General features: G+C 33.0%; 1 protein-coding gene across 1 annotated transcript; it reads right to left on the bottom strand.

Annotated features, from left to right (window-relative positions):
• Positions 1 to 942: 942 nt before the first annotated feature.
• On the bottom strand, positions 943 to 6154 carry LOC113371404. The gene is made up of 3 exons (XM_026612032.1): positions 6098 to 6154; positions 1614 to 1875; positions 943 to 1565 (listed from the first exon to the last, which is right to left on the bottom strand). The coding sequence occupies exons 1-3, from the start codon at positions 6152 to 6154 to the stop codon at positions 943 to 945; spliced, it is 942 nt and encodes a 313-aa protein (XP_026467817.1).
• Between the last annotated feature and the right edge of the window lie 8398 nt (positions 6155 to 14552).

Raw genomic sequence — 14552 nt, 5'->3', positions numbered from 1 at the left:
TTTGATTTTATTACACAACAGTAATGAATTTATTTCGATTACAAAAATGAAGTATTTTTTAGTCGAACTTCTCTAGGTAAATGAAAGTGAATCCGCAAATTATCCGTTTCATTGAAGTGCTCTTTGGTAAACCACATTTTTTGTTTTTTGGTCTGACGTTAACACAAACGAAGCGGATGGTTTCCCAACTCGTGAGCCGGAAACGTATAACTGCCCATGTGAAAAACAATGATTTTCTAAATAATCTATTTGAAATTTATCGCGCAAACACTAAGCGATTGGCCTTGCGACTTTTTAATTGTCATTGCGAACGCAAGACGAACTGCAAATTCCAATCGTTTGAAGTCAAACGGAAGACCAGTCAGTATCATTGGTATGTCACTAAATCGCCAGTAATTTTTGATTAAATGGTGAAATTCAGTGCGTGTATATTATTATTCTTTGCGGCAAGAATTGCTCGTTGACTTGACCAAGCATAATTCTGATAATTCTCACTAATGTTATTACTCGAATTTTTAATTACGGTGCGTAAAGTTCCAGCAATTTGGATTAAGGTGTGGGTATCTTCCACATATATTTCCAATTGAATAACTCAGATATTATAATAAAATATTATTTTTTATATAAGATATATTCACATTGAAATTATAATTTGCTTTCTTCTTCTGGCTGGCTACTGTCCGTGGTCCCAGGTCAGCAGTCGTTGACTCCTTGAATGGTTGAGGTAAAAGAGAGTTTGTCTGTGTTGCGCTATGTGTTAAATACCTTCAGCAACAAGGAGTGGGGATGTCTAAAGGTTATATCGTGGTGCCATCTGGTGCAACGTAGGCGAGTCCCACAAGCGGTGACACAATTGAAGTTGAGGCATAACTGGTGACGCCATCAGTTGTCAAACCTCTTATACAGATGGTTCCCACAGGAGCCCCCCGCGGAGACTGGAGGTCATGGTATTCGAAAATGAACTTTTCGGTCTGATCGAGTGAAATAGTTGTTCTCTGCTTTGGTGATGATTGTTTGGTCTATTGGATCTGCGATGATGTGGGCTGGATTGATGCGATCGATGGACACACGTGTACTGCCTTTCTGTGTTCGTATGGTTACTGTTTTATCATCTCTCTTGAGAACTTCGTATGGACCTTGATATGGTTGTTGGAGTGACTTCCTGATAGTATCGTCGCGGAGGAAAATATGCGTGCATGTTTGTAGGTCCTGAAAAATAAATGGTTTATTGTTTGTGTGGTTACTGGATTCACTTGGTTGAAGATGCGCTACGTGTTGTCGAAGTCTCGAGAGTAGATCAGCCGGATGTCTTAAATTTTGAGGATTTTTATGTAATTCAAAAATCTCTTCAGGAAGGAGGAGTTGTTCACCATACACCATTTCAGCTGCCGATGTCTTGATATCTGGTTTGTAAGCATTTCGAATGCCTAATAGAATTAGCGGAAGCGCTTCCAACCATGTGTTGTCTTTGTAACACATTATCGCAGCCTTGAGTTGTCGATGGAAGCGTTCTATTAGTCCGTTGGAACATGGATGATAGCTGCAAGTCCTGATCCTAATGGTACCTGTCAATTTGTTTAATGATCTAAATAATTCAGATTCAAATTAAATACCTCGATCCGTCGTTATTTTGACTGGAGCTCCGAGGCGGGATATCCAGCATGATAAAAATCCAACCGCTACTTCTTCTGCAGATATTCCTTGTAGTGGGTATACTTCTGGCCATTTGGTAAATCGATCAATGGCTGTCAAACAATATTTATAGGAGTTAATAGGAGGTAAAGGACCAATTATATCGATGTGTACATGTTCAAATCTTGCTGTTGGCAAGGAAAATGTTCCGTGAGGTGCATGTACATGCCGTGTTATTTTGGACTTTTGACAAAATGCCAGTTTTAGGTATTATAAAAACAATAAATCCCATTAATTTTGTCAACACAATCAAACTTGAAGTTTTATACACTTTCTAAGGAAAACATGGTATAATCCAATCAAAGTCTTTTGGTCTTTCGACTTAATGATTACGGTTCAAGTTTTTCAGATTCTTACGTACAAATGACCACCGACTAATTACTAACTGGTACCAGAAACCAACTAGCTCCGGACGATACATAAATTACCACTCATACCACCCTCTTAAAATGAAAATAGCAACAATAATAAATTTAAAAGACCACGCCATACTACTATCTGACAAAATTTTCTGGGACACCAACATTGACCTGGTAATAAGCACACTAAAAACTAACTCTTATCCTACAAACATAACTAACTCAGTCATAAATAACAGACGCAGTTACATTTTCAACAAACAAAACGACCTCATCGACCATAAAAACCGTTTAGACTTGGAGTCATATACTGGTGTCATTTGCCTACCGTACGTAAAAGATTTATATTTTTCGTGGAAAAAACTGTTTCAACAATGTGGCATTTTGTTGGTATATAATTGCGATACAACCCTTGTTCAATTTTTACACAAATTAAATCTAAGTTTAATTCTGATCGCCTAAGGAGCTTGGTATATCAGATTAATTGCTCTAATTGCGAACTTTTTTATATCGGAGAAACTAGCCAAAACCTGAGTAAACGCATTCATCAACATAAAAATAACTCAAAAAACCGGAAGCAATTTAAGATCATGCTAACTGAGCATATTAAACTAAACCATAATATAGATTTTTTCAACCCGAAAATTTTACATTTTGAAGAGAACGTAATTAACAGAACATTCGCTGAGGAGTTGTTTTTACAATTACATAACGACAAAGTTATAAACAAACGTTTTGAAAATACGGCCCTGAACGAGACTAAAACATGGTTCTTCAATATCGTGTCAAAATTTCGTCAATAGTCAATATATATTTAGTCAATAGTTTTGGTCACCAAATACTGCTTAATTTCACATTGCTCGAAATATGGACACAATTCGACAAAAATGCGATTAGTTTTTGGGTCATAACATAAAAATTAGTAGTATCTCATTTGAAAGGTAATTTAGGGCTACAGCTATTTTGATTACAAATTTTTGCTTAACTCTTCTCATTTTAAACCGGCAAAGGGATAAAGGGCTCGAGATTGCGCAGCCGCGCACTATTTAAACAATCATAACTATGACAATTTTTATGTGAAACAAAAATAATAAAAAACAATGATGAGCTAGAAAGACCCCTTTGATTTTTATCTATATACCTTTATACGAATCTTTTACTTTTTTGAGATATAATGAAAATAAATTTGATTTTTAAAAAAATCTAAATAAATTATTTTCATGAAATCGTGAGTTTTTTGAAAATAGTTTGTACTAAAGTAATGAATCTGCTAGAATCTATCAAGATGTCTGTAATGAAGTTAATTCTAGATAGAATGTGAATAATTTTGATTTTGGTGAAAACGGTGCTCATGAAACCATATGATTTAAATAAAAAAAAATGCATGATAGCTCACACGCAAAAAAACTTATAAAAGCACTGATTTTAAAGCTTATGTTGAGCACTATAAAACCCAATTTTACTGAAATGCATAAAATGTAAAAACTCGCCGCTAGATGGCTTCAAATACAACAATTAAATCTTGAACGAAATGAAAAACAACTTTGCTCTCAAATCTAGCTTAATATTATTGCTAGAACACTTTATAAAACACCGATTTATTAGGATTTTTATTGACATTATTTGGTTCATTAGATGAAGTTTGTTAAAATGTATATTTTAGGAGATATTTGCAGAAAAACGAAGAAAAACGCCAAACATATATGAATTTTAAGTGGCCAGTAACTTGAAAAGTATTAGTTTTTTTGAAAAACTTTAATAGACAGTTTTTTTCTTATAATTAGTACTTCTATTGATATCTGACGTTATTTTGAAAAAATGAAATTTCACAACTGAGAAGGGGTGTTACTCCCTCCCCGGGGGTGGTGACGGAGTTCAAATTGTTTTCACTTTTGAACTTGGTAAGATGAACCTAATTCCAAAATTTTATGCAAATTGGAGCACAGAAAAAAAAATCAGATCCAAAATGCTCCAATGACTGGAGTATAAGGTGATAGTTCTTGTCCGAGGCAAGCGCTCAACCGATATCAGAGGCAAGCGCTCTTCCGAGGCAAGTTTGATTCTTCCCGAGGCTAGTTTGAAGAAATCAAACTTGTCTCGGATAAGTGCTTGCCTCAGATAATATTTTATTATTTATTTTTTATAAAAGAAGGAATTTAAATAAAAAAAGGTAATAAAGAGTTGTTATAATGTTGTCAAAGAAGTTTTTTTAGATGTTGTACAGTTTCGCCAACATCTAAAAAAACGTCTTAGATAACATTATAACAACTGTAAAAACTAGTAGGTATTGGTATTTTGCCTTGAGGCAAGTTACATGAACTTCCCGAAATGTGTAAATAATCGACTTAATCAATAAAAAATAAATTAATTTATGAGTGATTATAAGTATTCCGAGTGGATTTATTACACATCATTGCAAACGAACAAACGAACACGTTAACTCGGAGTATTTTCTAAAAGCAAATTTTCAAAAATCAACAATTTTTATAATTGAACCAGTTTCCGTAGGACTTTAATGGTTTAGTATGTTCAAGACCAAGTACACTAACGTTATACCAACTAAATCATCTAATTTTTTTTAACAAACGTCAAAAAACCACTCATTTTCTCAAACTTTGATGAATTTTTAAAATTAAACTACTTGTCGTAAGGTCGCAATATTTTAGTAAGTTGTACAAGACCATGGTATATATCGTCAAAAAAAGTTCCATGAAAAACGGCTTAATTTTTTTAAACAGTTAATTACAAAAAAACGGCTCGATAGATTTTCACATAAAACTAATCAGTATCATTCCCAACTAATATCTTTAGAACAGTTTTTGATTTATTAAAATCGGTTCGGTAGTATGAGCTCAAATGTGGACGAAAGGTTTAACACTTTTTTCTAAATCACAAAGAAACGGCTCTGCCGATCGTCGTACAAAACTGAGAAACGATAATCCTCATCGAGATACATCAAATGCTTTTTAAATATCTGAAATCGGTTCAGGCGTGTTTGAGCAAACGTTGATGAAAGTTCTAATTTTGACAAATGCCAAAAAGATCATACTAATTTTTTCAAACTTTGACGAATTTTTAAAGCTAAACGAGTTGTTGTAGGACCGTAATATTTTAGTATGATCTAGAAGACTATGGTATCTACCGTCAAAAAAATAATCATAAAAATCGTCAATTTTTTTTTTAAACTTTATTACAAGAAAACGGTCCGACCGATCTCTACCAAAAACTAATCAGCACGATTCCCAACCAATATCTTTCGAACGGTTTTTGAATTTTCAAAATCGATTTAGAATTGCGGGCTAAAACGTAGACGAAAAAGTTTTCACTTTTTGGCGATTTATAAAAAATCGGCTTGGTCGAACGTCGCACAAAACTGACAAACAATAGTCCGCATCGAGATACATCGAGCGGCTTTTAAATTTTTGAAATCGGTCCAGCCGTTTTCGAGAAAACGTCGATTTACGGCAAAAAATCTGTTCACACACACACACACACATACTTTTTCCACATTTGGTCTCATTCGATTCAGAATGGCTTGAAACGTCGAGAAAACATAAAATTAGCGATTCGGATTTTTTTATAAAAATATAAACTTCTCCTTCGGGAAGTTAATAAAAATCAAAATCAAACGATGATAACTGACCACATCCAAAGTTTCAATCATATTTTCAATTTTGATGTTGCTACAATTTTATATCACAGAGACTGGATAATTTTTTACACTAAAACATCTGGTATAACCGTCTCCGTAAAATTATAAGATATCATTTCATATAACGGTCAGGAGAAATTTTGTTAATCCCGTAAATAGGGAACGATCCTGCCTAGGTTCGACGGCTCATATAACTAGGTTATAAAATAAGTCAATAAAATGTATTCCGTCGGGCCTGAAATTCAAATAAATATTTATTCTAGTATTAGCAGTCAAAGAAGAAGGACGTATTTGTGAAGTAGAAATAATTAAATTTAAAGTGAATATAACAGGACTTTCATTTTCTGAAACAATCATCCTGGGGATTTCACATTTCGCCGATTATAAAAATTACAGTCCACTCAAGAAGCATATCAGCATCGACGTCATGTAAATCGCTCCATTTGGTCATCTTCGACCCAGATATTTAAAGTTGATTTTAATCAACGTTTTGAGCCACGCATTTGAGCTTTTGACGGACCAGTTATCAAGACAAAAGCTAATACTAATAATAAACGTATCAAAATAACTGATATTAAATTAATAGTGATTGTGAAAGTGAAACTGTAAAAAGTATTCAAATTTCAGTTTACAAATACACCTGATAAATAACGTTGTTTTAAACAGCAGTGATTTAAGCATTAATAAAGTTATTGTTTATGTAAATTGACGTGTAATTTACGGTGAATCAAAGGACGCTTTTAGTGCATTTGCTCGAACCCACTACTGATTCGAAGCACCGCCGGAATCCAATACTGATCCGATAGCGACGCCGGAAGCAACCAGCCTACTATTTTGAGGCATTCACCAGGAACGTGAAGCACCATCCGAGTTATAGTGACTTCTCCAATACGAGTTTTGGGTCCCCTCGAAGATACCGCCACGCTTCCCGTCAAATCAACAGAATACCAGATAAGCTATAATTTTATTTCATTTTATAAATCTGGACAGAATTTTAATTGAAATTGGATCTTGCCTCTTGATTTTGGACCACTTGCCTTAGTCTTTTGAGCTAAATCTTATGAAATATTATATTAAATATTATAAATTATTATTGGATTATCTAATTGTTAAATTATTTACAACACATATTTATATCATTGCTATATTAGACTCCAATTCTAATAACATTACATTAGAATTGTTAATTAATTTGAGATTTATTAATTTATATTCATTCCGCTGCATTACTCCGTTCGCATAGCCTAACACCTATTACATATTATATTTTGTAACGTTTTGCGCTTTATTATCAAAAATATCTTATATTTAATTAAACTTATTAAGTTCTAATGACAATTAAAATGGCAGAACTTAAAAAACTCATTAAAAGGCGTCAAAATTTCAAATCGTATCTTGAAAGAATGAACAGTGATAGTTGGGACGAACATTCATCGGAAATGCTTAAGGGTCTGAAAATTATGTTTGATAACAGATTCGCGGAGTATGAAAAAGTTAGAGCAGCCATCTTCGATTCGCTTGATGAGCAGGATGAAGACATTTTAATCGATAATCTTTATCTAAAACTAACTATTAAATTTACACATCACATCGACAATTCAAATAGTAAAGAAAATAATAGTAAAAATTACATTAATTCAGCTATAAAACTACTTCAGCTACATATAACAATTGGATTAGTTTTAGAGATTTATTTATATCCACAATCCACAAAAATGTTAATTTATCGGATGTTGAAAAACTGTACTATTTGAAATGTCATGTGTCTGGCGAAGCTGCAGCTGTAATTAATAATATAGCCCTCACTGATAATAATTATTCCGAAGCATGGGATTTATTATCGGCTAAGCTCGAGAACACGTGTATAATTGCCTATTCGCATTTACAAAAGATCATGGATATTCCAACGTGTTCGAAAGGTACATACAAAGTATTAAAATCTTTTTTGAATATTGCGCAGCAAAATGTAAATTCTCTTAAAGCATTGGGCATAAGAGTTGAAAATTGGGACCTTTTAATGGCCTTTTTATTATTGAATAAATTAGATTCAGAAACTAAAATAAAGTTTAATACCGTTCGAGCACAAAAGGAAATGCACTCTATGTCGGAGTTATTTAAATTTTTAGAAAATCGTTGTTTGGCCTTAGAGCTTTCAAATAAGCTGGACACAGAACCGGACAATTATATCAAGCGTAAGACTTTACTTACGGTTTCAAATATTCAGGCAGTTTGTGAACTTTGTTCAGCCGCACATCATATTTCCGAATGTACGAAATTCATTAAAATGGAAATACCAAAAAGAATAGACTTTATTCGCGATAATAACGGGTTATAATAAATGTTTGGGTGACGGACATACAATCCGATTATGCAGATCAAAACATAAATGCAAAATGTGTAATAAATCGCACCACACTTTATTGCACTCACAAGCAGTACAAATTTTACAAACTAAACCTAACGCTATACAAATTTCCGAAACGTCCTCTGCAGCTTTACCTGCCTCACAGGTTTTACATGCAACATTGTCAAACTCGTGCGCATTTTTACCGACAGTTTGTATATATCTTAAAAACAGAAGGGGCGAGGAAATTCGTACTCGATGTCTGCTAGATACGGATTCAGAAATTAATATTATTAGTCAAAATTTGGTAAAATCCTTAAATTTAGATTCGGTTCCTAATACTGTACAGCTGGCTGGGGTCAATGGCATAAATATTCATGGCAATTCCATTGTCTATATATCAGTTTCAAATGCGACATCAACATGTTCCAAACGATTACCTTTTATTATATTAGAAAGAATCACAAATAAGGTCCCGTCGCAATATATCGATCCTTCGCTTTTAAATTTACCTTATAACATTACACTTTCGGATCCAAATTTTAATGTACCTGGCGATATTGACTTGCTAATCGGTGTGGGCTCGTTCTTTAAGATAATAAAAGGCAGAAATATTTCTTTAGGCCAAAATTTACCGGTATTGCGAGACTCAGTGTTTGGGTTATTTTTGTCAGGCGAGATTAACGCGTACAATGGGAATGTGTTAAAAAGGGTGTTTACAGTAAACAATATTTTATTGAACAAGGTATCGAAATTTTGCGAGTCGGGAGAGCTTAGTCGCGCGGAAATTCCGGAGAAAGGTAATAACAATTGTGTAGAAAAATTAAATGATCGATATAGGGTCGCGTTACCGTTAAAGCTTCGTTTAAATATAACTCTAGACAAATCATTATATCAAGCGAACCGCAGATTTGTAAGTCTGGAAACTCACTTAAACAATTACACGGGTTTGCAAACGAAGTACAAAGAATTTACGAATCTATTAATTTAGAACGAGCTTCTAAAATTCAAAAATATGAACAGAATATTGCACTAAATTCATTTGTATATTACTTGCCCAGTCGTGCCGTTTTTGTGAATGGAAGTGCCAGAATTCGAGTAGTATTTGATGCGTATCTAAAAATATCATCGGGCATTTTTCTGAATGATATTAATTATGTAAGTCGCAAACTACAACAAGTCATTTTTATCAGTTTAGAGCGTTTTAAATCTTGTAGTTTTGTGTTTACCGGTGTAGTAAAACAAATTCTTGTTACGAAAAAACATCCCAATTTAATAGAAATTCAATGGCAAAAAAAGGCCGATGACAAAATTAAACGTTTTAAATTAAAAATGGTAACTTGCAAATCTACTTCTGCACATTTTTTAGCTAAACGATACTTGAATCAACTCGTATTTTATGTAGGAAAAAATTATTCTTTAGTTTCATACCCTCTTGAAAATCATTTTTACGAAGCTGATATTATTTTGAGTCAAATTTATTGGAAAAGACAAAAGGGTTTAGGAAAAGAATAAGTCGAACTTGTAAACATGATAATTTCCAATTGCCATGGGTTATCAACGAAGTTAGTATCCTTGATTCAATACCAGTTGAAAATCTTGAATCCAATGATTTTTATGTAACCGACAATAAAAAAAAATTAAATTTCTTGGGGTTGCTATGGCCAGTCATCTATGCATTTCGCGTTTTTTCTATCAACTGCAAAATATCATTCCGAATAACAAATCAAGCTATTTTCTCGTCTATTGCCAAATTTTCTATGAGTTTCGGTATTTTTTCGCCATGCGCAGCTTTAGCTAATTTCGCAAAACATATGTCAGTTAGTGACAGTTTGGAACGAAACGGTATATAGATGCATCATGGCCCGTTGCTGCGATTTTGAAAATAATATATTTCTTATAAAAAATATAATTATTCTACGAAATGTTATTTACAGTTACTTTTGGCATTTGAGAGAAAAATGTAGGATAAAATTTCTCGGGTTTTGTGAATCTATGAGAGCTATTAAGACTGCTTACTATGTTAGAGAACCTACAATTCACCTATTATATTCAAAATTTATGATAAGCTCCGTTAAAAGTACAACACTGTCTAGGCTTGAAATCCGCGCTGCGCTATCGCTCATAAAATTAAATAAACATACCATTAAGTTTTTAAATTTGGAAATAGACAAAACTCAATATTTGATTGAGTTCAGCGATACAATACGCTGGATTATTATACCAACCTCTTAATGCAGTCTGTAGAGAATATAACGGAAATGCATCTAATACCTGAAATATGGCAAGTACAGACAACCGCCGATTTAATTTCTCACGCGACCTACGGTTATAAATTAGTAATACGGATAGAATCCATAATTGATTCAAGACCAATAAGCATTTTCAATGGTATGAATAAACTTATGTTTTTGAGGCTCGGGCATTTTTTGATATACAAAGCGCTTACCGTATTTTTGGAAAGCATTGCACGGGTAATAATAGCTTCTGTAAAGATAAAAAATGATACATTTATAAGGCCCATTAATAAAGTTGTGCATTTTACCAGTAAAAGTTGTGAACTAAAATTGACTTTCACAGAATTAATATTATATTGTGCTTTATATTATTTTTGCAGTACAATAATTTTAAAATTGATATTGAGAATTATGGTTAACGATAAAGTTAATTTATTGAATTTAGTAACAAGTTTTCCTAACAATTTTGATCGTTCATTTCATTATTAACTATGATGTATATTATTAATATGTAACCTCATAAAAAAATATATTAACTTTTACTAATTATGTGTTAGATATTCATGTATTATTTAAGAAATATATTTTGGTTAATTCTGTTCAAATATATGTCATATATACTATTACTTTGTAATTATAATTAGTATCTACATATACATATCATTGCTTAAATTTCTTATATTGATTACTGATCTTAATTATAAGTGAATAATTAAGGCGGCGGAGGATGGATAATTTTTTAAACTAAAACATCTGGTATAACCGTCGCCGTAAAATTATAAGATATCATTTCATATAACGGTCAGGAGAAATTTTGTTAATCCCGTAAATAGGGAACGAACCTGCCCAGGTTCGACGGCTCATATAACTAGGTTATAAAATAAGTCAATAAAATGTATTCCGTCAGGTCTGAAATTGAAATAAATATTTAGTCTAGTATTAGCAGTCAAAGAAGAAGGACGTATTTGTACAGTAGAAATAAATAAATTTAAAGTGAATATAACAAGACTTTCATTTTCTAAAGCAATCATCGTGGGGATTTCACATTTCGCCGATTATAAAAATTACAGTCCACTCAAGAAGCATATCAGCATCGACGTCATGTAAATCGCCCCAGAAACGCTTTTCAGAATCATGCTTTATACATCTTTATAAAAATAGTATAAATAGGAGAATTGATACTATTTCACTGTGTGAGAACTGCCAAGTAGTTTTAAACAATATTTCGAAGTTCATTCTTTTAAACTAATTGCCTATCGTGATTCGATTTTTTTAATAATATTATTTTTAATTTTAATTAATTTTTCTTTTAATTTTTATCTAAATTTTACCAACTATATCCACCCTCACAATTGTCATCTTTTTACCTTTTTATTATATGTACCCTCCTCGCTTTTCCAAATCTTAAATTCTCTGGTCAGTTTTTGTTCCCTATACCTAACTTAACATGTGCGTTGCATGTTAGTGTGTTCTACTGTCGCATCGGACATCGGCTTTGCGACATGAACTCTACAATAAAAAATTCGTTCTAAAAATTTATATAATTGTTTCGATTTAAAGTGACAAGAAATGTTTTTTTTAGTGCATTTGTGAACAATTATTATTAGGAAATAATTAGGAATATTACAATTACATGTAAGTTTTTACACCATATCACTTTCTTATAAATTAGTTTTAAATTAATAGTTTTAGTCTGTGCTTTCAAACTAGAGTCTACTGAAGATTACACAAAACAATGCGTCAAAACGAATGGAAACAATAAAAATGTTATAAGTTCATACAAGTTTTTAATTGATGTATTGCCCTGAAGACTGAATCTCACATATCTCAACATCAATATCAAAATTATTAAAATTTATCTTTTTATATATATATATATATATACACACATATATATGTGTGTATATATATATATATATATATATATATATATATATATATATTGTTAACTCTAATCGTCTCTATTAAAACACAATGTTCTCTAACTCTAATCGTCTCATTGTTAACTCTGATCGTCTCTATTGAAACACAATGTTCTCTTGATCACTTTATTTACCCAAATTACACTACGTTCACTATTATGCGTATTATATATTATTGTTTTATATATTATCCACCGCCTACTATATTCACGATGTCATTTATTCATAGTTAATACTCGGCTATCCTGATCAATTCTCGTCCTCGAGAATGTAGTTGTCGAATTTCTTGGGACGTGTGATTGTCCGTTTCAGTGGTTGTATATTGACTGTCTCCTCTTCTTCATCACTGTTATTAGATTTGTCATCATTGCTGTCGTCTGAGTAACTGTCGTCTTCTTGCATCTCGTATTTTTTTAGTGCATCGATTGGTAATATGCCGCTGTAGAAACGTTGATTACGTTGCATAACTGGCAAATTCTCTATTCGGAACCTATTGTGTGGCAATTTTGCTATGACCACGTAAGGTCCTCTATACTTAGGGCGCAATTTCCTAGACTCGCCTGTACTCGGTGGTTCACAACGCATCATGACCAAATCTCCTTCTTGGTATGAGTCGCTTGTGCATCTTTTATTATTATACCTTTCTCATTGTTTACATCGATCTTCTCGTATGTTTTCAATTGCCTCTTTCCTGAATTGTTCAATATCTACTTCTTCTAATTCAACCATTTCAATATCTCTCACTAAGTCGCCTGACTGGTTCGTAATTGAATAACAATCGAAATGGAGTTGTCTTAATTTCATTATGGTATGTGTTATTAATGCTCCATTGAACCTGTTTAATACTTTTGTCCAAGTCTTTAAAGTGCTTATCTTTTGAGAACGATGCCAAAGCCGTTGTTACAAATCTATTTACTCTCTCCACTTGTCCATTTGCTCTTGGTGTTGAAGTAGCATTTCTCACGTGTATAATATCATTTTGCTTGCAAAAATCTTCAAACGGTTTCCCTGTGCCTCTGTCCGTAATTACTCTCACTGGGCACCCAGAGAACGATATGACTTTTTTCTAAAATCTTCTTACTTCCATGACTTTTTGTATCTCAAACAGCTCTAAGTATTGTGTATTTAGTAAACCCATCTACGATTATGATTAAGATGTTTCCAGCTTTGCTTTTAATGAACGGTATCAAGTGAACTATATGCAATATGTGAAATGGTATTCCTATTTTGTCTATGGAATGTAGTTTCCACGGTTTCTTGCCTCCTGGTACCTTGTTATATAGGCATTCAATGCATGCTCCTATATATCCCTTCACATAATTCCGCTTTCTAGGAAACCAATATTTCTCCGATATCTTTTTGATAACTTTGTCCCGTCCAATATGTGCCAAATCGTCATGATACATTCTTAAAATGTGTGACCTCACTCTTTTTAGTACTACATACACTAACCGATTCTCGATTTTCCTCATTAATCTTCCATCTTTAATTTCATACTCCTTTATAATTTTATCATCTTCTCTGTTGATTCCTGCATAATGTCCCTTCTGTATAGTTCCCATAATAAGCTTCAGTTTTTCATCATTTTTCTGCGCTATGGTTAACCAGTCTTCTTCTATTAAGTAGTTATTCAATACCATAAGTCCATCTGCACACTCTGTCTCTTCAGCTTCATTTATGGTGTTTCGGGATAGAGCATCCACATGTCTCATTTTCTCTGATCGTCGATGAATCATTTCATAGTCAAATTCTTGTAGTTTCAGCCACCATCGTCCTATCCTTGGTATTAAATTCTTTTTAGTGAATGGACTTCTCAACGCATTGCAATCCGTCACTACGATAAATTTTCTCCCAACTAGGTACACTCTTAACTTCTCCATTATCCATACGACTGCGAATGTCTCCAACTCGTTACTATGGTATCTTTGCTCATCTCTAGTAGTCTGTCTACTATTATAAGCAACTGTATGCATTTGTTTGCTTTCTCCTCTTTTTAATAATATTCCACCCAATCCTAAATGTGATGCGTCTGTGTGCACCTCTGTATAAGCATCTGCAACAAATAATGCTAATACTTTAGTAGAGATAAGTTCGTTCTTCAATTTTTCAAACGCCACATCTTTTTCATTTGCTCATCTGAATTCTGCATCTTTTTTATTAGGTTGCTAATTGGTTTGGATATCGTCGCATAGTTTTGAATGAATCTCCTGAAGTACCCAGTCAACCCCAAGAATTGTCGAACCTCGTGTACGTTGCTTGGCTGTGAAAAGTTCAGTGCTTTATTTAGTTTCTTTCTTTCTGGTTTTACCCCCATTTTCGAAATTTCGAACCCAAGGTATTCTATTT

Source organism: Ctenocephalides felis, unplaced genomic scaffold (genome assembly GCF_003426905.1).
Source record: "Ctenocephalides felis isolate EL2017-DRISC unplaced genomic scaffold, ASM342690v1 CF-g0.4_SCAFFOLD_01492, whole genome shotgun sequence".
Lineage (NCBI taxonomy): Eukaryota > Metazoa > Arthropoda > Insecta > Siphonaptera > Pulicidae > Ctenocephalides > Ctenocephalides felis.
This window is presented reverse-complemented; position numbering and strand designations above follow the sequence as displayed.

Bases quoted from the DNA above. Each gene is read 5' to 3' on its own strand.
- LOC113371404 (XM_026612032.1), bottom strand. From the start codon at position 6,154: ATGACCAAATGGAGCGATTTACATGACGTCGATGCTGATATGCTTCTT. The intron at 1,876-6,097 runs GTAATTTTTATA...TTTTGTCAAAAG, and splicing joins ATATGCTTCTTGAGTGGACT to TCCAAAATAACACGGCATGT. The intron at 1,566-1,613 runs GTATTTAATTTG...ACAAATTGACAG, and splicing joins CAAAATAACGACGGATCGAG to GTACCATTAGGATCAGGACT.